The sequence below is a fragment of the Fusarium graminearum genome, chromosome 2 (genome assembly GCF_000240135.3).
Source record: "Fusarium graminearum PH-1 chromosome 2, whole genome shotgun sequence".
Taxonomy (NCBI): domain Eukaryota; kingdom Fungi; phylum Ascomycota; class Sordariomycetes; order Hypocreales; family Nectriaceae; genus Fusarium; species Fusarium graminearum.
Genome location: NC_026475.1, coordinates 8140152 through 8163945, shown reverse-complemented (window position 1 = coordinate 8163945; position 23794 = coordinate 8140152). Strand labels below are relative to the sequence as shown.

Sequence of the window (23794 nt, the reverse complement as noted above, 5' to 3'; positions counted from 1 at the left end):
ACACCCACAAGCCGCGATAAGCCAATCATCGGCCCCGCTTACATTTGGAATCAATCTGCAGCGCATGGAATCATTTCAATAGCTTCACCTTGACTGACAGAATTACCAGACTCTTGACGTAGTACCTGCGTCTGAGACAGCCTCATTCTCTTCCGGACGCCTCGTTTCTCAGTTCATCACATTGAAGATAGGAAGCCGAGGCATATGGAAAAGGTTCCATAAATAAATAGAAGCAACCGGGAATTGAACCGACGACTCTGGCAGCAAAAACAAAATGAAGGTGGACGATAGCATCGTTGATCCGACTCCGTAAGGAATCAAACCTAGCTACCATCCATTTGATCAGCAACTTATTTGGGTTAATGCCGTATGAAGGGGCCCACCACCTGGGAGTCAGCCATCTTCACCTTTCGGTAATACTGGAACATCGTATTCCACAGTCGAACCAATTTTGAGTATCTTCTCTTCTTCGATCAACGTATGGAATGATGTACACTTTGCCATCTAAAAGTGTGATCAATCGCTTCCATTAATGGGTGTCAATCGCCAAACTGTAGAGGGCGTGGTGACAGCGACAGCGCAAGTCTTCGCTTGAGAGAATACGCCACAAAGGCCTAAGCACATTGCCACGGATGAGCCAGCTATGGCATGCATAAAGTCTTAGTGCGGCAGCTGAGGCAAAGCAGTCGGGAATAGTTCAGCTGTCAGGATACTCGCGGGAGAGCAGACGAGAACATATGCATCCAAATGATCTTGTCAAGATTCACGATACGAAATTATAGGACATGGCATGCTTTATACGCTATTAAAGGGGCTCTTCCTACACCATCGCACCATTCACCGACGCAGTTGGAAGGAAGCCGTTGACGGACATGACGGTATTCCGGACACCGATGGACTTCGGCCCTTGAGCGAGCACCGGCGTCCGTTGATCAAAGAAACGGATGCTTTGACAGACGACACAGACCTGACTGCTCGGATTCCGGACTCCACCTCAGGCCGTCGGTGTTCCGTAGCAGGATAACAAAATCCCCTTGTCTCATTTTGCGACCGAAGTGGCATATACCATCACCGATGAACAGCAAGAAGGCGGCACGGCATACAATTGGCAGTCAAACAAAGCCGAAATGGACTTATCACATTTGCGCGGAACTCCGTGGTGCGGTAACTGCACATCGGCCTTTTCCTAGCTGCGGAGTCCGATGGCTTCCCGCTGCAGCTCAGAGCTCAACACCGACGGGCTTGGACTCGGATTTCGCTGCACCGCCGTGCAGCGAGTCTCCATGCATGGCAAATGTGTGTATTCAATCGATCGGTCGAAGGACGAGCATCATACGAACTACAGCCAGAAATCGGCTCATCGTCGTGGGCATCGGAGCGAATGGAGTGCGGTCACATTCACGGACTTTGACATTTCACGGGGTCATTGTTCGGGATATGCGCGATGGAGAAATTCGGCTTTTGAAGACACCGCCGGATGTGCGTCAGAACATGAAGCGCGAGAGGAGGGATGCGATTACCGAGCGTTCGGCTCTCATGGGGATCGGAGTAGTTCTCGGCGGATAATGCTGGAGTCTTGTTACTTCTCGATCAAGAAGTTTACGGGCGGGATATTCGGGAGCCATCGTCGCGCGTGTTCATGGCTATTGTTGCGCGCCATGAGCCGACATAGGATGACTCTCGGCAGGAGGGTTTGTGTGGCATCGGTGGTTGGCAGAACTTGGCAGGAAAACAGGTAGCGATCGCGTTTCGTGAGCACTTTTTGACTTCGAGGTGAACGATGAGGTAAAATTGGCTTGAGCAAAGGCTGTTCGCGAATGGGATCGAATGGCCGAAACTGTCTGGGAGAGGTCAATAGCCAGATCGCGTTCACACAAGCAACACTGCGCGAGCCAGGCGGAACAGACTGCAGCAACAGAGTCCCATCACGCTTCTCGTATTGTCACAGGATGAGCGTTGGGCCTCAACCTGGCGCAGGAATTTCCATGTCCACGAACAGTCATCGAGTTGGCAAAGGAGCCTGTCTTCGGCAAGCGATGCTCATTGCGTCGCTTCCGACCTCAGGCAATGAACTGTAACGCGATGGGAAGGCACGATATCCCACGATCCACGTGACCATGATGTCATGTCGAGCTCTTATCTTATCTAGAAAGCTGTTATGACCAATCATTGTAGTCATAGTGGGGCTTCCTCGCTGAACCGGAAGTTTGCTTTAATTTCTAGTGGGAACTTAGACATCTTGAGTTGAAGAGACCAATATCATCTAAATCCGTCATTTGCAACGTGCAGCGCAACTATGTATTTTTCCCATTGAAAACCTACTTTATGAAGATGATCGGTACGAAAATAAATATCATAGATGTTTTAATTTTGCTATGAGATGCTGTAATGTGCCCTTCTGATTTCAAATTTCTTGAGGTTCAACGCGCCTGCATTTACCCTATAGCTGCTGATCGCTATCGGCCTCCCACTTGATAAGCTTAAATAGTGGACCTTCCTCGGCGCGTGCCGCGTCGCTCTGGTTCGCCTTGCTGATGCCTTGCGCAAGTCAGGCACAAATGTAAACAGCCTTACAAGCGACTTTATTGACTCGATATTATCTCCGAGCTTGTCCCACTTGCCCTTTGACAATGTTGGGGGCATCGCATCGTCCAACAACGCTCCATGCGTGTTCTTCCACCAGTCAGATGTCATTCTGATGCAAGCCCCCAACGTGGGGTAACCTCTCTCAAATACCGTCATTGACCCAACCTCACACTCAGAGCTTGAACAAACACAAACTCCATATCAGGAAATCCGATACATCCTTCAGAATGTCAAACACACTATTGAGTTCTCTGGCTGAGGCGAAGCTAGTTCCCGGTGCGGCAGCTAGTCTAATTCCCGAGGGTTTCAAGCCCAGCGTCAACCTGCGCGTCTCGTTTGACGGCAAGGATGTTGAGTTGGGGAACTTATTTCGTGCGACCGAGTGCAAGCGCTCACCCAGTATCTTGTTTGATCAAGAGGTATGTGTGTCGGTTATGAGATGAGGATATCCGCTTACTTTGGCTTATAGGCTGATGCGCCGGGTGATGCTACATACATGCTTCTTCTCGTTGATCCTGATGCGCCGACACCCGATGACCCCAAGTTTGCCTTTTGGCGACACTGGGTTCTTCCCGGTTTGAGGCCCTTGGGAAGCGCCGATGCCGTTGCACAAATTCAACCTGCGTTGACAGAATATCTGGGACCCGGCCCCAAGGATGAGTGAGTCAGGATGTCAGTCACATTAGTTCCTGTGCTAACAATTCACCAGTTCAAAGCCTCACAGATACTTACTCCTCCTGTACCGTCAACCTTCCAACCTTGATCTGACAAAGGATGATGTTGGAGGTGAAGAGTTCACGCAAAGACGGTCATTCGATACTGCCAAGTTTGTCGAAAAGTATGATCTGCAACTGGTGGGTGTGAACTGGTTCCTCGGTGCTGGAGATGGCTGGAAAGAGTAAGAAGGAACGGAAATTTGAGCCATGAACAGCATAGTGTCAATTGAAGCCAATGTGACTTTGATCAATCTTGGTGGCTCGCACCCGACTGAGTCCAAAAAACACCATCTTCCCCATTTTGAGTGGGATACATCTCACATATCTACATCACTTTTTGCACGAATCTGACAGCGAATCAAAGGTCAAGCGAATAATATTATTCCATACGTTAATCATACATCTAGGAAACTGATACAGCTGTATCTAAACAAGCAGCTCTTGGCTGTCTTACTTGCTAACACCGTTGTTGATGAGCTTGTTAACAGTGTCGCGAGGCACCTGGGCCACAACTCCCTCAAGAGCCTGAGAAGCAATGTACTCGCAGAGACCCTCGGCCTTCTTTCCAAGTCCAAGGAAGTAAGCGCCCAGACCAGCGACATGGGGCGAAGCCATGGAAGTTCCGGAGATGGTGTTGGTCTTGCCGCCGGGCCAGGTGCTCAGGATGTCGGTACCAGGAGCAAGAACATCGACGAGGTCGCCAAAGTTGGAGAAGTAGGAAAGGGTGTCGTTTCGAGTGGTTGCGCCAACGGTGCAGGCGCTGGCCTCGGAAGCAGGGGATGAGCCGGAAGCGTCGACGGCTTCGTTGCCAGCTGCGACGGCAAGGAAGAGACCAGCATCAACAATGCTCTTGGCAGCGCTGTTGACAGCATCCGAGGCTTCGCCACCAAGAGACATGTTGACAACGGCACCGTTAGGGCAGTTCTCGTCATCGGCGTGGCCAGCGACAAAGTCCATGCCAGCAATGACAGCAGAGTTGGTACCGGAACCGTCATCACCCAGGACCTTGACGGCGTAGAGGGTGGTCTTCTTGGCGACACCGTAGGTGGTGGAGCCGATAGTTCCAGCAACGTGGGTGCCGTGACCTTGGCCGTCACCATCACGGCCACCAGCAAAGTTCTTGAGGAACTTGGCACGTCCATCAAAGTCGGGATGCTCAACATCAATGCCGGTGTCGATGACGTAAGAGCAAGTACCCTCACCAGCGCTCTCGTCGTAGGTGTAAGTCTTGCTACCGGGCTTGGAGCTGGAAAGACGGGCGATACCCCAAGGAGCATTGTCCTGGTCAACAGTAGCCTTGATGGTGATGACAGCATCCTGCTCAATGTACTCGACCTGGGATTTGTTAGTACTGCCCTGAACGATTGGGATCTACATGACTGACATTGGGGTCGTGCTTGAGGGTCTCAATCTCCTCATCCTTGAGACTAGCAGCGAAACCACTGAAGCTCTTGGTGTAGGTGTAATCGGCATCAGCCTGGATGGTCGAAACAGCGCTGTCAACAGAAGCAGCTCGGACACCGGCCTTCATCTTGACGATGTACTTGCCATCGACAAGCTTGACACCGCGAGGGCGGATGACAGGCGCGGGCTCAGTTCGTCGAGAGACTGAGGCTGAAGGAGCGGCCAGCGCAAAGGGCAAAAGAGCGAGAAGAGTAGCGGAACGCATCTTGATATAGTGAACGTTAAAGTTGGAGTTTTGAAAAAGAGAGTGGTTGTGAGTGAGTGAATGTAGTTGTTGACTTTGCTGTAAAGACCGAAGAGCTGAGTGTGATGAGATGAGATGAGATTGAGTTTCTGGAGACGAAGGGATCTATTTATCTCGTTGCTTCATCTCCTTTAATCTTGGTCCATCGTCTATGTTCGGTTGTTGGTAGTCGTTCGGCACCTAAGCCTATGGTAACAAGACATGTGCTCTGCTCCGATGATCGCCATCGTCCGAGATAGTCGACATCCTTGTCTGCAACCACTACCTGCCTAAAGAGCGTGTCGATCCCGTCTGTCGCGGTCCCTGTCGAGGTATAGCATAATGATTAACTGTTGGAGGCTCAACCAACCGAAACGGTTCGTGCAGTGTTTGAATTGGGCTATGCAGCGTTTGCCACGAGAGTCAAGATTGCTAAAGGAGTGCATAATTTAATGAGGTACCTGGATATTGTGTCTTGACTGGTTATTTCATTACCGCCAGGCCTGTGGAGTTGCGACTTAGCATGGCTGATCCCTCACCAATGAGAGTTGCGAAATGGCCAATCTGCCATGAAACGATATCAACCGAGGCGATCAACCAATGGCGACGATCTATTGCCTGGCTAGGTAGCTGGTTTCATATCTGATCCCCCTGAGCACGTCAAAAGGTCTTGTTGATTTATCTAAATCGTGGAATGTCAGAGGATCTTTTGAGAGATTAGAAGGAACTGATAGAGTCTGTCAAAAGTGCCAATCACGAGCAATTTTCGGCCATCTCAAGAATTACAGGGGATGTCTTGCCGAGTTTTGGAAGGCGAATCTTGAATTCCAGAGGCTAAGAAAAGGTTCCGATGCCGATCTTCACGTTATGCCCCTTGCATTTGCGAATATGCTTGTTTCGTCAATTGTACTAAGCGAGATACCGCATTTGCCTCACCTTGTTTTTCAAGGAAAGAATCCCGATTTAGACAATTGCAAAGAACCGACTTGATCAGATGACGACTTGTTCTTTGTTCCTCATGTTTTTGATGTTAGATCATAATCCCTAATTAGAAACCTTTTATCACCACAAGATGGGGAGCTGGCGCAACGGTAGCGCGTCAGATTCCAGTTAGCTGTCCCACAGCGTAATTCGGGGATTCCTGAAGGTTATCGGTTCAAATCCGGTGTTCCTCATTCTTTCTTTTGTCTTTTTTGCCTTTTGCCTTTTGTCTTTTTAATGCTTTCTGAATAATAACAAGTATTCTAGTAGATGCTCGTAATATTTTATTTCTTCTCGTCTCATTCATGATTGACCTCAGGCGGTTCTTCCTATCTTTAAAGGGTATATATTATAGAACAGTAACTATAACAGTAGAAACTTAATAGCGTAACATTAAGTCCTGTTAATTATAGTAGCTTATTCTACCAGCCTGCAAGTAGTAGACGCATAGGAGGTTTATGTAACTGAACGTTTTTACGCATAAGGATGTATGTCATTGAGGCTGTATAAATAGCCAAGTGAATATATACAGGAATTAAACCCAGCTCATCAACCGTTACTACAATAGTAAACCAATCATTCCGTCTCTCATAACAAATAATTCATGAATCCATTTAGCAGGTCTTGGTCGCGCCGCTAGTAATGCAGAACTTTCCGTCAGGGCCGGATCCAATCTTGGAAGGCTCAGAGCCATCTGAGTTGCCCTGGTAGCGATCGCAGTACTTGCCGCTGTTCTGGCAAGTGTTGGTGATCTTGCAGGTATCGCCGTAGTTGGTGTTGATACCGCACAGGACACCGCCGTTGACAGCGACAGAGTCCTGGATGATGACGTTGCGAGGACCGCCGTTGTCCTTGCAGTTGCCACAGCTGCGGACCAGCTTGCCGTAGTCCTCAGCGTAGAAATCCTTGATCTGGACGGTACCACGACCGTTGAACTGAACGATCTTGTCAGAGGCCTTGAAGGCACCGCCACCGTTGATGAAGGATGTGCCGCTGGTCTGCTTGAGGGTAATGGCGTCCTCACAGACATCGGCCCACCAGACGTTGTTCAGGGTGCTAATGGCAAGGTTAGAGTCGAAAGGACTGTACAATGGTTCAGTGACCTACCAAGTTCCCTTGCAGTGAACACCCTCAGCTTGAGAAGCACCGATAATGACGTTGGAAAGAGTGGCACCGGCCTCGAGAATGAACATGGCGTCCTTCTCACCAGTCTCTGTCTGACCTTGGCAAACGTTGGCTGGGATATGTTAGTCTATGATACCATCAAGAGAGTCATTGAAACTTACTGCTTCGCTCGAATCGCTTCATGCCACCATCGAAGCTGCCCTTGACGGGAACGGCAGTAGGGAAAGATGTAACACCAGCAGACTTGGGAAGAGTCTTGGTGACAGCGGCGGAGGAGACGCCAGCAAGGGCGAGGATAGTGGCGTACTTCATGATGGGCGAAGGTGGTTATTGAGATGTCTTGGTGAGATTGAGTTGTAGTGCTGCTGATGAGGTGATGTCAGGCTCTTGGCTCGTCGGATTCATCATTCTTTATATACTACTCATTACTCCTATATCTTGACTATCTTGACCCCGACATCCCAATCATTACCCCAGAAGCACCCCGTACTGTTTGCACCAATGGGCATGTTGAAATGACGGACGAGTCCCAAAGGGGGAAGCTAGTTCTCCAAATGAAACTCCGTTTGATGTTACATCTCTAGCTTTGCTCAACGCTCATTCGAGGAAACAAGCCTCTAGATTGTCCGTCTGTCCGTTACACAAGTTCTCCTTCGGGAGGTCCAATCACACCGCCTCATTGTTCTAGATCAAGTCAGCTGTTAAACAAGCATTTTTTGCCAAAGTCTGGGGTAATGCGAGCTCTATTCCCAAAAGCAACAAGTTAAGTATGGGGTTGGCGAGGAGCTAGCAGTAAAGACCTGTCTGGATTGGTGGCTTTATTCCAGGTACAGTATTAAGGGAATGGGTCCACCAATGGTAATTTACTTAAGCTTAATATGATCGGGATAAGTGACCTTGAGGTCCAGACGAGATCTCCGCAGGCATTGGGGAATAAGATTGCAACGGCATTGATGGCTGTGCCTTCACTCGGGTTGTTTATTTCTACACCTAAGTGAGCTGTCTTTCCTGGTGTCTAGTTTCGGATCCTCTGCATGTTCTAGACTTTGGGGGCAGCGTTGGAACCAGATCTTCTCATTCACAAATAGCAAACACTACAGTTGTTCTACGCTGTTCATACACGATGCCCTGGAGTATGAACTTGATATGACTTTATATACCTATATCAGACCAGAAAGTAAACCTTGAAATGAACAATGCGGGAACCAACAGCATAGTACAGCACTTAATTACTCAAGTATCGCTCGGCATATAACGACCCGACTTGTTGGAAATGATCGATCTGGCCAAGGGATCGATATTGCCAAGGGCAAGGTTCGTCCCGTCATAAGCCGAGACCCTTGCTTCTTGGCGGTATGTTTGGGGGATCTGCGCTTCATGAAGTTGGAGAGGGGCATTGTGGTACTTTGTTAGAGATGGGGGCGATTGGTTTGGGAATAAACGCAGGAAGTTCTCGATTTGGATTCATAAGAGGATACAGAAATGACCATGTGCTAGCTCAAGTTTTTAGTCAACTAGTGTTGCGAATACGATGTATTAAAGGCACCGACCTTCTAGTCGCGGCATAGCCCATGTATCTAGTTTGAATGTACAAGCTTAAATCAGTTGTGGTTAAGGTTATAAGTAGACTTTGGATAGTTTATGATGTCTATAGAAAGTCCAAAATGCCATTACCTGACCATGATCTAGTGAGTCATTGGAAGTTTAACACTTTGACTGCTATGCAACAGGGTTCAGTTGAAACAGAAGTCTACAAGGATTGCGTTGAATAGCTAACAAAACTGATGTATTGAACCAAGGAGAGTAATGGAAGGTGTGTGAACCGTGGCTCACCGACGACGCAATTGGAAAGTCTGAAAGCAAGACTGCTGACACAACGGGAGCGACAGATTGATTCAAGACTGTAGCAACTCTTCATATACGATAAAAAGACTAAATAGAACTACGGTACATCCTATGATGATACTTTGATCCTCTTTACCCCAATGCTTGCCAAACTGTCTTTCAGGTACTGCCGGGTTGGTTGGTAGAAGCCTGCCCCCAAAGCTGGCTGCTTGCCAACCTGAGATGTTATGGTATCGAATTGGAAAGCCGAGGTCGTTGAGAATACTCTTTTGGTACCCGGCCATTGCTAAAAAGTTGCGGCCTTTGTAGAAGTGAACAGTGACTAAACAGTCTTGAAGCTGCTTCTCTCTTCCGGCTGGGCGGGCAGTGGTAGTCTGAGAGACGAACTTCCAGTAAAACACGGCCGTTTTAAAGTTGGTATTAGAAGAATTCAAGAAGAATTAGCCTAGGGCATTGTTAGTTGTGTTCAAGCATGCTGGGAACCCAGCCCCGAAGGGATTGATGGTAATGGTAACCGGCCCGACTTGACAGCGGTGAAGTAGATATCCATCTGTACGATATGGAGCAACCGCCGATATACGATAAACATATTGATTTCCTCTTAGAATAACTAATCTTCGTGATAAGCAATGGCCAAATTTAATATTAACTTTAAAGCCTCCAAGTGCGAAATATTTTTCTCTAACACCCAAGCTCAGGTCGACGAATTGCTACCAAGAGTTTCAGCTGTGCCAAATACTCCAAGACCTAGTAATGAATTTGAGAAATAGGTATATAGTAGTGGCCCTTACGGTATGAGAAGAATTGTCTGCCAGAAGCATAAGAGACGAAATTATTAAATCAACCTATGCTACTTAGACCATATCCTTTAGGCTATTTATTTTTGTACACTAAGACTTAGGAGGACAATTTTCCTTTTACCTACGAGGTTGACTCTTTATCATAATACTTATATTATGTAGGGAACATATCTTACATAGAGCTCAGACTGCTCGGCTAAGACGTGGTAAGGGTGTTCTCGCAGATGAAGCAGTGCAAAGACCCTCTTCCGATCCGAGATTGAACGAATTTCGTATAGGCTCGTCTAATATTCGCATTCATGCAGGCACTGTTACAGCAGTGATATCATAATCGTAAGATGCCAGCCTTGATAGGTGGCTGTGCAGAAACTCTGAGGTAGCCACATTCCAGCAGCAACCCGAGACCATGGAAACACACCCACGATTTGTGGCTCAACCATAGATAGGCTCTTCTAAGTAAAGATATGCGAGGACTGTTGTCTAGAGATCGAAAGGGTCTAGTCCGGGCTGTTGAAGCTTAATCATCTTGAGACGTGGAACGGTTGCACAGGCACAACTAGACGGTCACTCTGTGCCCCCCATTGGCCTTTTCTTGGTGTCAGTTGAATGTTGCTGTGATTCTCTACTTTTTGAAGCTGTTTACTATATAATGCCAAGATTGTACAAGTAATTGTTTCTTGGCATTCTATGTTTTCTTGCAAAGCCTAGTCTGTAATTTCGACAACACTCTAATGTAAAATACTAGCTATATTCTCATGAAGCTATGAATGCATATGGGCAATATTTCTCATATTTCTTTTACTTAAATATTACAATAAATAACGTTATATAGGGTAGTCCTTTTGTTTCTCCACGGCTTTCTGGTCCGGTGTTCCCAAAACACCAGAAAATCTGATGATACGATCTAAAATCTACACATCACAAAACTCACCACATAAAACTTCAACGGACCGTGATTCCGAAATCATACGTTCATGCATAGAAACCACCATCATGGGACAAGCAGAGATTTCCACTACCACCCGCAAAATGCTCGCAAATGCGGAGGATGCGGGATGAGAAACTTTCGCTTGCCCACCCTCCCTCTCCGGACGCTCAACGGACCGATAAGCCAAAATAAAGAAACTGGATACATGCATGGCAGAAAAAGGGGGTGGTGCGGAGAGTTGGGTCTCTCTGGGGGAGGCAACGGACCCAAAACCCGGCCCTTCGGCGTATGCTGGAGAAATTCGACCGAGAGTATGGCCTCGTCGCGTTCCCCATGACGGTGATTGGAACTGGGGAAGAAAGAGGATACGGGTGGGTAAGACCGAGGAAGCTGCTGTCGACGGCGATCCGGGTTCCGTTCCTGGATGTTATGGTTGCGACGGTTTATGCTCTCCCCCGGATGGGGGAAGAGTGTGAGGGGACTGGATCTTGGAGAAGGTTGTGCTCGGTGAGACGTTGTGCGACAACGGTTTTCGTCGAGGTTTGAAGGAGAGGTTAGTTGTGATGGCGGCAGCCATGGCGTTCAACATGGCAAGCTTGGGCTTTTTAACGGTGCTAGCTCAGGTAATATCTGATATTAATATGAGACCCTTTTTACGAAAAGTTCAGCTGGTCACACGCTCATCTGGCTGAACGTTCCAGACTCTGAATGTTCAAGGTGTTTAATCCTAACTAATTTCGGTTCATGCGTATTATTACTTTGTCAATTGTTTGTCACGAGAATGTCAGAATGGTGGATGCATTCTGCAGACGTCATTCGACAAGATACCATGGATCAGGTCTTTGTCGCCTGTTGAGGATGATGCATCCCGAGTTTCTCCTGTGGTACATGATCTAGACTCGGGCGTGTTCCAAGGATACGGCGCTTTCTCCATATCCTGTCAACCCGCGATCTGGTGCTTTTTTGTTTCTCCGCGATTGCTCGAGGTTGTCGCTGGGAAGGGAGTGAGAGGGTGTGAGGCTCTGTAACGTAACGTAACGACAGACAAGAAAAACGGCTCAAACGTTCGGGTCCGAATAGCATCCACTTGACAAGTGGAGACTAAAAATCGAGTATCGCCGAGTGCCTTTTTCGGCCCGTGTGGATACGGTAGAACCAGAAGCAACCATGGCGTTCCCACCCGTTGCAGAGCCGCATTAGAGCATGGATGAATGGGTCCAGGGGTAAAGGAGGCTCTGCGGGAAGGGCAGAAGGAAGAAAAGAGGTCTTGTGATGAGTGAGTCGGAAAGACAGGTGATGGTGATGGTAATGATACTGCTCGAAAAACATCACGAACAATGCTTGGAATGAGAGTGATTCAAACTTTGTCTACTCGACCAAAACAGGTAATGAGTGTCGCAGTTCAATGCCTGCTCTCGGTGTTATCTCGCATGCCCTGGCTCTATCCTGTTCCAATTGACTTTCCAAGGCTTATCAGTAACACCGAGGACAGCGATATTAATCGCCCTCAATGGAGCAGCTACAGAGAAAAGTGCTCCGCTCAATTCGGCCAGTTTCAACGACGTGGATAAGACTCGAGATATTTGGCCGAGTTTTGACCATTTGAGCGTGAATGAGAAATGGGCAGTTACTTACCTAAGAAATAAACGGCGGCAATTGTTGGCCGTTAGTTTCGGATATACCGTTGAGAAAAAGACGTGATGAGACCCGGTACCTGGCGGGAGCATAAGTGCCGTGACAATAACATCATAATTCGAGTGGCCAACAATGGACGATTTCCAAGGTAATAGCGAGGGAAAAAAAAAACTCGAAAACACCAGATCTTGCTGGTCGGAAATAAAAATCTACGCGAGTGCCGAAGCATGCCTTTCCTAAAGCAGTCGGACCGAGACTCGGCGCCTCTCGGTGTCATATCAGCAGAGAAAATGGGGCTCAGCAGGTGGACAAGGCGAACGAGTCTGTCGGAAATATGAGGAACTGACTAGTCAAGACAACTTGAGAGGGTGATGGAAATGATAGAGTTGAATTGGTTAAAGAATACAATGGACTTGATTCCTTTTGTCTATTGCCATCTTCAAAGAGTTTGTCTGTCTGTCTGTCTGTACTGAAGGATCGACGCCAACGCAGACTCTGCCGAGATGATCAGATCATCGACACTAAAACAGAAACCGCGTAGAAGAAAACAATGGAACCTTGGAAGAAAAGAATGGGTCACGTGGGCCCATTCATCAGCAAGAATAGGGTCCAAGTGCGTCATCAATGCCGAGGGGACGCCGGCAGAGAAGACAGAGTTTTATTCAATGTCACTCCACGTAGACAACTTGATCGGTCCACCGTTTGCTAAACGGAGATGAATCTGGTCAAGGTGGACTAGGAACTCCCCGATGGACCAATCAGGCCAAGACAAAGGGCGTGTAGATACCAACACAATGTGGTCCGTTCAACTTGGTGATGGAGCTCCATATACCCATACCATCAACTCAGGAATGCTTACTCAACTGCTACCAAAACACTGCAAAGCATACCCCATGACGTTAGTTCCGCTTTACTCCAAGTCTTTTTTACCTTCTCACCCACGTCAGTCTCCGCAACTCGTTTGCTTCAAGCCCCCCGGGGTTTGAGTTAGCTTTTTTCTTATGTTTTTGCTTTCGAGCATGACCATCAAATGTCATGAGATGGACCCATCGTCTTTCGGTGCCCGCGATGGTACTCGGCGATCATCTCCACAATAAAGAATAGTAAAAGGGCTCTTCGTCGCTCTCCTTTCGTTGCTTCATGTTCCAGCTCACCACCACATCACATCTTGTACACTGATACAACACAACACATTCTACATTCAATTGGTCAATTGACTCATTCAATATGAAGTTTTTTAGTAGCAAACGCCAAGAGCATGCTGCTGAGGGCGAGCATCTCGAGCGGAGAAAGACTCCCGACACCGATGGTCGCATCACCTTCCTGGCCTGCTTCATGGGCCTTGTCGCCTCCGTAAGTTGTCAACAACACTCCAATTGATCACAATAGACTCTAATTAACCCTGTAGATGGGGGGCATGATATTTGGATACAGTTCTGGGCAGATTTCCGGTTATTTCATGATGAAAGATTATGGCGAACGATTCGGAGTACCCAACGGCGATGGTACATACGAGTTCAGCGCGGCGCGACAAGGAACAATCACCGGTCTTCTCTCTGTTGGATGCCTGTTCGGTTCTCTCATTGCCGGTAACCTTTGCGACACCATCGGCCGTCGAACTACCATCTCTATCTCTGCTCTCTGGACCTGTGTCGGTACCGTCATTGAGGTCGCTTCCCAGCACGCCTGGTACCAACACGCTATTGGTCGTCTCGTCACTGGTCTTGGTGTCGGTGCCCTCTCTGTCGCTGTCCCCATGTACCAGTCCGAGAGTGCTCCTGCCATCATCCGAGGTATCATTGTCTCCTGCTACCAGCTCTTCGTCACCCTCGGTATCTGGTGTGCCGAGATGGTCAACTGGGGCACCAACCACTACGACGGCAGCGCTTCTTGGAGGATCCCCAACGGTCTCAACTTCCTCTGGGCTCTTCTTCTCGGAGTTGGCATCCTCTTCCTCCCCGAGTCCCCCCGATTCGCCTACCGCAAGGGTAAGGAGGAGGAAGCTCGCAAGACCATCGCCAACCTTGCTGGTCTCGACATCAACTCCCCCAGTGTCAACCGCCAGATTGATGAGATCCGTGAGAAGCTTGAAGAGGAGCGATCTCTCCCTGAGACCCGCTGGGTTGAGATCTTCACTGGTCCCCGTATGATGTACCGTACCCTCCTCGGCATCACTCTCCAGGCTGGTCAGCAGCTCACTGGTATCAACTTCTTCTTCTACTTCGGTACCACTGTCTTTGCTTCCACCGGTCTCAAGGACTCCTACGTCACCCAGCTCATTCTCGGCTCAGTCAACTGCGCTTGCACCTTTGGCGGTCTCTACGTCGTCCAGAAGTGTGGTCGCCGTATCTCTCTGATGATTGGTGCCGCCTGGATGATGATGTGCTTCTTTATCTACGCCTTTGTTGGTCACTTCGCTCTTGACCGCGCCGACCCTCTCAACACTCCCGCCGCTGGTACAGTCCTTGTTACCTTCTCCTGCTTGGCCATTGTCGCTTTCGCTACCACCTGGGGTCCTCTTGTCTGGGCTGTCGTCGCCGAGATGTACCCTTCCCAGTACCGATCTCGCTGCATGGCCATTGCTACTGCTACCAACTGGCTCTTCAACTTCCTCATCGGTTTCTTGTAAGTTTATCCCGATTAACTTTGCATTGATCTCCCACTAACATTTTCTCAGCACCCGATTCATCACTGATGCCATTGACTACTACTACGGTCTCGTCTACGCCGGATGCTGTGCCGCCCTGGTCGCCATTGTCTTCTTCTTCGTCATCGAGTCCAAGGACCGTACTCTCGAGGAGATTGACACCATGTACGTCCAGAAGGTCAACCCCATTACCTCCTCCAAGTGGGTTGGCCACAACCACGCCTCCAAGGCCGCCCGTGAGGGTGTCACCGACGAGGAAGTTTCTTCCTAAACGACCAACATACACATTCTCTCAAAAAACACACATCATATATCATTATGAACATACACTATAGAAGCAGCCGGACTGCCGGCAAGTAACGATTCGACGGACGTTGCATTTATATCTATTTTCACGAGTTGGAAACGGAAATGGGGAGGTACATAAGATGAAAGAGCATTATATCCTTGTATTTATTAGTATATCGCGATTAATATCATTTCGCTAAGTTAAAAACAACTTCACGATCATTGTAAAGTCTTCAAACATTGTGCGAACGGTCAATTGATGATTTCATTCCAAAAAACATCAAGTCATGATCTTGCAGCTACCAACAAGGTTAGCGAAGTGACACAATCTAGATAATGGGTAGCAGGAAGGTTGACCTCCTAATTCTTAGTGTACAAAAATAAATATCCTAAAGACTACAGTCTAAATGCCATAAGATGGCCTGCTAATTTCGTCTCTTATGCTCCCAGCAGCCAATCTTTCTGACAACCTGAGGACAATTACCTAATTCCATGCCACAGGGGAACGGCACGGGATGTGCTGACTGTCGATCCTTCGACTTAAGCTTCAAGGTTTTCAACTGTTGTTGGACGATATACGCTTAAATGGTATTACAGTTCAGCTATGATTCATGATTTTTGCACCCAATCTTCGGCGCCAATTCCTTTGTAAGGCTGTTAAAGTCAATCGGACGGAACGGCGTCCCCCGCAAAGATCGACATTATCGCCTGACTTTAATCTCGTGTCAAACGTCCTGCCCGTTGGACATGCTCGGCCCCGATCTCTAACCAACACGGGCGGGCTTGCTGCATTGGGTAACTTTTTCTCCCGACTCCGATCCGGGCTGAACCTGAGTTGACATGTTTTAAGGTTTTTGGCAGATGTCTCGGGAAATAAGCTTAGCATCCATTCTCCGAGGATTCCGATAACTTGATAATAAGGTAAGCGCTAGGACTTCAGCCAGAAAGATACACTTGGTATCTCATTATCGGGCTAGGGCGTGAGTTGACATCTTCCAATGCAGCAAAACTGAACTGAAAGCAGATACCGTTTCAACATGACCGACTTCGGCTTCCGACAGAAGATGCAAGATGCAATTCACGGCTGGACTGAGTAGAAAGGGCTGATGTGCCTAAGTACCAGGAGCATTGGGGACTTCCAACATAAACTGAACGATCGATACTATTAGCCTCCCTTCCGGGAAGTTGGACAGGTCTTCGTCCGACCAGAATGCTCGAAGGGCGCGGTTTTCTTCAGCGAGTCTTGCGTTCTTCGCATTATTCTCGGTATGTACTGCACAAAACTCGTGGATTGCTTCCTTTATAGTCTGGATTTATTTATTGAGGTCGGTAACCTTGGTTTTATTTACACTTTTGCCCTTTTTATGAGAAAACGTTGTCGCCACTCCTTATACTTAGGGTAGCTGAAAAATTGACTGCTGTGAGCATAAGAGATAAAATTATTAGGGTAACTTATGCCACTTAGACTATATATCTTAGACTACTTATTTCTATACCCTAAGGCTCAGGAGGCTAACTTTCCTGCTGCCTACTAAACCTCTTGGCATTTCACTCCCAGAGACACACAATGCCATTGCTAGGATTATGTCTTCAAGCATTCGCGGAAAAGCTGTCAACCAGTGGGAGTGACCGCCATTTCAGCTTTCGTATAATTCATGAAGCAGCGATCTGCCAATTCCTTAGCAAAATCACGCTTTTGGGCGAAGGCTTAGTAACAACTGGTAAGCACGATCATATAAATACCAGGCAAACCCCGAGTTACCGAGAGGCATATACAAAAGACAAGGCATGAGTACATACAAGGGCAGACTCGTAATATTCTTCTGATAAACTGGCTGCTGGCTTTTGTTCTAAAAAGATGACGCCGCAATCAGCAAGCATCGATGATATCCCCGAATGCCGCTTTCCGCCGGATAGTGAGCGCGTAGAGTACAAAGACCTGGACTCGGCTCAAAAACAACTATCGGAGATTCTGCATACGGTGAAGCAAGACCCTACCCTCAAAGACATCAGCCATCTTGGCAGTGAGGGTATCTACCACTGTCTCATAACCGATCGTCACGTCGTTAACGCAATTCCCTTGACAAGTCCCCTTATTAAGGACCTAGTCGGACAACTCCCATATAGTGAAGAATCTGAGAAGAAGTTTCACGGGGTCAATGGGACGAGGAGCGGATCAAAGAAAGCGCGATCTGCCTTGTGATGGGTTATGGTCTAGGTCTGGGGGCCGAAAAACGCGGAACAAATGAAGTTGGACGTCTCGAGACCAAGTTACCAGGGATTTAATATTACAAAGAATGTCAAAGCGGATGTGGAAGGCAAGTGAAAGTGGTAGTCGTTCGCGGAAAGATAAGTACCAACTGTATTGCCCGCAACCTTCTTGCGAAGCGAGATAACTTTATGGACAAATCTGGGGTTGATGTTCATCTTTGTTTATACTTGAAACAGTAGGGCAAATTTGACTAAACTTTAACACATTAAAGCACCAGTATCTGTAAATATCTACGTACTTAGTAGTAAAGAACGCTGGGTCTTTTCAATCTCCTTAAACATCAAGATAAAGATCAAGGCTCACGGACTGGATCCTTGGAGACATTGTTGGTCCTAATTAAACACGCTGAGCGATCGGACTTGGTTTCAATTTTTGCATTGCATGAATCATGCCACATTCGCAGACACAACTTGTGGAAAGATAGCAGAACCTGCTTTCACATAGAGAAATAGCTAGATAGCCGTCAGGAGAGCTTGAAGACATACAAGATGTGTAGCGGAATTCTTCCATGTATCTTGGTTTCACGGAACGATCGGTCGAATGGAAAATCGTGATTCCAGCCATCTGGTACCAGACCAGGTCGCATTGAGCAACAGCAACACCAAGTGGGCCAAACTCGTATTAGCCACCAATCTGGGCTTATATATCTATAATTAGTTCATTAACGAGCTTAGTAATTAGTGGCTACAGCTCGAAAAATCAAGGGGGACCGAACCAACATGATCCACCAGCCACTGCCCAATTTGATCTCTCACATCCACCATGGCCGAATCCAGCAGATAGCAATGAAGCTATCTAGACTCACGCTCTACATGACCTTGACAGCTGGCTGTCGAGGTGCATACGTCCAGTTCCAAGACTGTTCTGAGGCTCACGACTCTTCTTCACTCATTCCAGAGAGTTTCCGCGCTTCGGTTGAGAGGGGAAGGGATACTTTCGATTGGAAGTTCGATTTCATTGCTGGACTGACGAATCGAAACTCCTGCGAAGTTGATCTTTCCAATATTGTTCCTCGATTCTCGATTGTTGATCATGGGAACGACACTCCTTATATATCTGGCCAGATTGTCAACGTTTCTTGCCTCACAAGCCAAAGGATTGGTTCAAGGTCGAAATTTACTATCATTACTTCATTTAACCGGTCCACACTACTCGAGACCTACAAAACTACCTTTGAGTTGACAAATTCCAACAACACTGCGTTATCTTGCATCAAAGCCGTTTTAACCCCCGCAGTTCCTGGACCGATACGCATCCTTGGGCTCTGGTTTCCAATCATTACTTTCGCTTTGGCCTGTGTTGCAGCATGTTGGCCGGTTCGACGAGGCCCCGGACCCAATAGCTCAAAGAACTCACTTGTTGCGCGCGCGATAGATGTACTGGCATACATCCAATTCATATTCTTCTCAGGCTCCATGAGTCTGAAATACCCTGGCTTCTTTCAGCCCCTGGTTGGCCTCAGTGGCTGGTCTACCTTGATGTTGCCTGCTGGCGTAGTGGAAAGCAGATCTCCATATGCACGACAAGGGGTCAACGACGGAATTTACGAGCACAATGGGACAATCACAGGAGCTCCAGGCCTGGAGTTGCTGACTCAGATGACTGGTTCAGCAGTCAAGCCTCAGAGCTGGATGAACACATTCGTTTTGTCACTCTTTGTCTTTGTCTCTTTGTACATATTTTCCTTCATCATCCATCGACTTGGAAATACCAATTCGAACGCTAGGTCAGCCTCTGCTAATTTGGAGTCCTCATTCAGAACTCCGTATTGGGCTGTGGTAAGACTGTTTCTGAGCTGCTTTATGCTCCCCCTCAGCGCTTGGGCAACCTATCAATTTCTCGACGGAACTATTTTCGGCTATCAAAACTCAGTGATGGCCATACTTGTATTGACTTTGTTGCTGGCAGGCTTCTATTGGAGCTGGTCACAGGACCCTGCGATGGCATCTCTCGTGATACACGGCCCAACCCGTGCACGAAGAAAAGACAAACCAGATCAGAAGTATTGTGCTCTGATTGTCTTCTTCCTCATGCTCCTCCGCGGGTGTATCCTCGGCGGTCTCCAAACGTACAATTCTGTCCAGGTTAGTCTACTGTTGGTATGTGAGGCAATACATCTCATGTCTATGACATACTGGATTGGGTTCTCCTATTTCGCATCACTTCCGGGCATTCTGTCGATGGCCAGAATAGCCTTGTCCTCTATAAATATAGGATTCTTGCCTGGGGGGACGGGTCACTCGGGCAAGATACTCGTTGCATACATCGCTCTTTGTGGACATGTCATCGTCCTTGTCTGCATATTTCTTATACCCACCCTTTTTGATCTTAGCAAGTTGGCATTCGGAAGGGAACCGGCAGTTCTCTCTGATATAGAGAGCGACATGCAATCAACAGTAAGTCATTATCTCCAATTCTAAAGACAACATCTAACATGCGCCCAGACAGCGGATACGTTATTTGGAGGGAATAACGAACTCGTAAAGTTCTCTTCGAGTAAATCATCAGTGTCAAATAAGACCTTATGGGATATGATCCTGAGCCGCGAAACCAAGATGTTTGGTGACAAGACTGTCAGCAGGATACAACCGGAGGTGCTTTCACTTTTTATGAGAAAAGTGCAAGGGGAAGACGAACACACCAACGTTTGTGAGATCTCTAGAGGTTTCAACGGATCATCCAATACTCTTGTTGGTTCAACTCAATCAGATGAAGAGATCAAGTCAGCTGTCGATGTTTCACCTGACGCATTGGCGTCCTACCTTGTGTGCAAGGGAAACTTGGCGCTGCCAACTGCACCAACATACCAGGATCTGGACCGTCCAATAAACGAGTACTTCATATCTACCTCTCACAACACATATCTTCTTGGTCGTCAAGTGGCCACTCGTTCGAAACTGGAGGGTTATATCGAAGCTCTATCCAAAGGTTGCCGATCAGTAGAAATCGACTGTTGGGATGGACTGAACGGTCAGCCTGTTGTTAAGCATGGATACAGTCTCACAACATCTGTCAGCTTTCGATCTGTGATTAACGCTATCAAGGAATATGCCTTTGTCAGCTCTGATATGCCTCTATGGCTGTCATTGGAGGTCCACTGTTGCAGTTCACAGAGAGATATAATGGCTCAGGTCATGATCGAGGTATTTGGATCAAGTTTGATCACTGAGCCGTTACAAGGGTGCCTGGACACACTACCTTCGCCAAGCCAGCTACGAGGGAAGATACTGATCAAGGCCAAGATGCCACAAGACATGAACACAAAGGATAGCGACAAGGAGGGCCGCGACACGGTAAAATTGGATCAGACGCACAATGATGCTGGATCAATGCCCGAAAAGGGAGACGAAAGTGCCGCAGTCACGAACCAATTGCAGCGGAAAGGTCTCCAAGAAGACGCACTACAGAAACTGGCTATCTATGGTGCTGGTAAGCGGTTGCCGCATCCAGACGCCATAGACTCACACAGGAACTTTATTTACTCCATGTCGGAGACGAAACTTAGCAAACGTATCAGTAAGGAGAAACCTCTCGGGTTGATTGGCACACAGCATATGGTCCGAGTATATCCCGATCCAAATCGTGTTGATTCATCCAACTTTAATCCAATAAAGTGTTGGCAACACGGCGTTCAAATGGCAGCTCTCAACTATCAGACGCCTGACTTCAATATGAGATTGAACGATGCCATGTTTACTGGAAGTTTGGGGTATGTGATAAAGGCACAACCAGAGCCGAAGCAGATCCGCATTGCGGTTGATGTTCTCCTGGTGGGAGGGATACATGGGCTAGGAGCCGACAGTCCTGTATATGTCGAGCTTGAGCTTATTCTACCTGATATGCCCAGTCAGCGAGTTCGAACGACAGCTGTGTCAACTCACGGTGCGGGTACTGTTTTTGACCAGAATCTCGACATTTCCATAGGAACAAAGTACCCTCACTTGGCGTTCTTGCACTGGTCTATCAAAAGTCTGTCCAATAGTCGACCTATGTCGACTCAATCAGGGATAGCAAAAGTCAGTAACCTCAAGAAGGGGTACCGCATATTACCACTTGGCGTCACGGAAGAAACAGGTGGCTTTATTTTTTGTAAGATTAGCGTAAATGTATTATAGCGACATGTTTTTAGATCATTGATATCACACTACACCCTCAGTTGGTCTAGTTTATTATCGGTATAGCTAGATACACCAGATATCAGATCAACTGAATGCGCTTAGCGCTTATGTCTATCCCCGCACATAAACCAGGATCTCGCATCCTTCCAACGTTGACAGTAACATCTTGTGTATCGTCAGTTTATACGAATACAGAACGAATGGATCCACTCTCGATTACCACGGCCTGTATAGGGCTTATAGGTACGGTTACTAAGACGACGGTGGCGGTTACCGAATTTACGCGCGACTGTCGCGAGGCCCGATCTGACCTCACATCTATAAACGGCGAATTGTCCCAGCTGCAACTCGTTCTGGAGTTACTTAGAGATGATACAGCTGTCAGCGATGACCAGATCTTACCAGAGTCTCTGCAGGAGCAGATCCTGTCCATCATTGACAACTGCTCCGCTGTTGTCTCCAAGATCAATCTTGTTCTTGATAACCACTCTGGCAAGGTTGGAGTACTCAAGTGGGCTACATTTGGCAAGAGTGAAGTTGCCGGGCTCCGCATGTCGCTTGAAGCACATCGTGGGTCTTTGAATCTGGCCTTGGAGTTGGTCTCCGTTTCTTTGTCCAAGGCAATTAAAAGCGATACTGCAGCCATCAGAACTGACGTCCACGACATAAAACAAGACACCAGTCAGATCCCCCAAATAATGGATGAGCTGAATAGACTGCGGGTTATTGTTGCTGGTGGTGATGTTCCGGCGGCGACCATCGGACAAAACTATATTCTCCAGCAATATCTTGACGATCTCACTTCGTATGCTGAGACAGTCTGTAATGATGTTGAGTGGGAGACGGACAGCAGTGTCCATGCACTTTCTCGTTCCTCGAGTCCATCAGGCCCGCGGATTGAATCTTCGGCACCATCGGCACCAGTCATTCAGCTCGAGACAAGTGCCGATGCCGGCTCCCAGGTTGCCTCTCTGCCAAATACAGATACTCAGGTCTGCAACGAGGGCGACAAGACATATTTGCAGCCCACTAAGATTGTTAGTACCCTTGACACATCCAAGACTACGTCTCAGGTAAGAATCGATTGCTACGACTATCGTTTTCACGTCAAGCATTCTAACGCTTTTTTATGCAAGGCCAAGAAGAAGATTGTACTAGTTGGAGACAGTGCATGTGGGAAGACGGCTCTTTGTCGGTAAGTATTTTATGGGAGCGTGGAGCAATATTATTTTGTTTGAACATTACCCTAAGTCTTAATTACTTCATTAGCCGTTTCCTTGAAGGCACTTTCCTCGCGGTAAGTTGTGTTCTCCTCCTGAAAGAAACCCTCTCTAAGACTTTAGACCGAATTTCAAACCATCTTCGAAACTTATGCTGCTCATATAGACGGTGTTGATCTCTCACTCTGGGACACTTCAGGCATGGATGATAATGACAGACTTAGACCACTCTCGTACCCGGATGCAGACGCGGTCTTGATCTGCTTCTCATTTGACTACCCCGATTCACTCGAAAACGTGGTAGAAAAAGTAAGCTGCCCTGAATTGACATCTGAAGTAAGCCGCTCACAAGCAGGTAGTGGATTGGTGAGGTTATGTACTTTCTACCTGGTGTGCCTTGTATCCTTGTCGGTCTTAAGAAAGACCTTCATTACGACGAAAAGACCATTAAGGAACTCAGGAAGTATGATCAACAACCAGTAACATGGGATCAGGTAATCTATCTTGCCAGGTACAGCACAAAAAATATTGCTGACCTTCCACCACAGGTAAATGACACGGCGAAACGTATAAATGCCTTCAGATATGTTGAATGTTCTGCCAAAACGGGCGATGGGGTAAAAGAAGTCTTTGATATACTTGTTGGACCGTTTTTCCCGGCCGTCAAAAAAAGATCCAATGCCCTTAAAAGCATGTTCAAGCGGTGGTCTTCAAAGTAGTGTGCGTTTAAAAAATATAGTCTATTTAATTGGCACTATGATTAAATGTCACCAATTGGTAGGTAAGTTATAGTGAGACAATTCTAGGAGGCCAATGACTATATTGGCGCTCCTTGGAGAACGAGTCACAATGCAATTTGTTAGCCAGTCAATACGATGGGCGGATCAATTTATCCTAGCTATAGTACCTCTTGATGTTATAACTATGATTGTTAATGCGATCCGGG

At 47.5% G+C, this 23794-nt stretch overlaps 7 protein-coding genes and 1 non-coding gene across 8 annotated transcripts; 6 read left to right on the top strand and 2 right to left on the bottom strand.

Annotated features, from left to right (window-relative positions):
• Positions 1-1074: 1074 nt before the first annotated feature.
• Positions 1075-1566, top strand: FGSG_12541 (uncharacterized protein; the record flags this gene model as incomplete). Its single annotated transcript, XM_011324517.1, has 1 exon — positions 1075-1566. The coding sequence occupies one exon, from the start codon at positions 1075-1077 to the stop codon at positions 1564-1566; it is 492 nt and encodes a 163-aa protein (XP_011322819.1).
• Positions 1567-2813: 1247 nt separating this feature from the next.
• Positions 2814-3488, top strand: FGSG_02975 (uncharacterized protein; the record flags this gene model as incomplete). The annotated part of the gene is made up of 3 exons (XM_011324516.1): positions 2814-3005; positions 3056-3246; positions 3296-3488. 3 exons carry the CDS (start codon positions 2814-2816, stop codon positions 3486-3488), a joined length of 576 nt encoding a protein of 191 aa, XP_011322818.1.
• Positions 3489-3752: 264 nt separating this feature from the next.
• On the bottom strand, positions 3753-4971 carry FGSG_02976 (proteinase R precursor; the record flags this gene model as incomplete). The annotated part of the gene is made up of 2 exons (XM_011324515.1): positions 3753-4637; positions 4687-4971. The coding sequence occupies 2 exons, from the start codon at positions 4969-4971 to the stop codon at positions 3753-3755; spliced, it is 1170 nt and encodes a 389-aa protein (XP_011322817.1).
• Positions 4972-6063: 1092 nt separating this feature from the next.
• Positions 6064-6164, top strand: FGSG_20623. Its single transcript has one exon. It is a non-coding gene; the product is annotated as a tRNA-Trp (tRNA).
• A 420-nt stretch (positions 6165-6584) lies between these two features.
• Positions 6585-7407, bottom strand: FGSG_02977 (uncharacterized protein; the record flags this gene model as incomplete). The annotated part of the gene is made up of 3 exons (XM_011324514.1): positions 6585-7026; positions 7078-7207; positions 7257-7407. 3 exons carry the CDS (start codon positions 7405-7407, stop codon positions 6585-6587), a joined length of 723 nt encoding a protein of 240 aa, XP_011322816.1.
• A 5990-nt stretch (positions 7408-13397) lies between these two features.
• Positions 13398-15441, top strand: FGSG_02978 (uncharacterized protein). Its single transcript, XM_011324513.1, has 3 exons — positions 13398-13656; positions 13712-14928; positions 14981-15441. The coding sequence occupies exons 1-3, from the start codon at positions 13531-13533 to the stop codon at positions 15219-15221; spliced, it is 1584 nt and encodes a 527-aa protein (XP_011322815.1). The 5' UTR covers positions 13398-13530; the 3' UTR covers positions 15222-15441.
• Positions 15442-17096: 1655 nt separating this feature from the next.
• On the top strand, positions 17097-17441 carry FGSG_02979 (uncharacterized protein; the record flags this gene model as incomplete). The annotated part of the gene is made up of 1 exon (XM_011324512.1): positions 17097-17441. The coding sequence occupies one exon, from the start codon at positions 17097-17099 to the stop codon at positions 17439-17441; it is 345 nt and encodes a 114-aa protein (XP_011322814.1).
• Positions 17442-20065: 2624 nt separating this feature from the next.
• FGSG_02980 (uncharacterized protein) lies at positions 20066-23440 on the top strand (the record flags this gene model as incomplete). The annotated part of the gene is made up of 7 exons (XM_011324511.1): positions 20066-21392; positions 21516-21599; positions 21809-22665; positions 22741-22823; positions 22912-22925; positions 23015-23157; positions 23432-23440. The coding sequence occupies 7 exons, from the start codon at positions 20066-20068 to the stop codon at positions 23438-23440; spliced, it is 2517 nt and encodes an 838-aa protein (XP_011322813.1).
• Between the last annotated feature and the right edge of the window lie 354 nt (positions 23441-23794).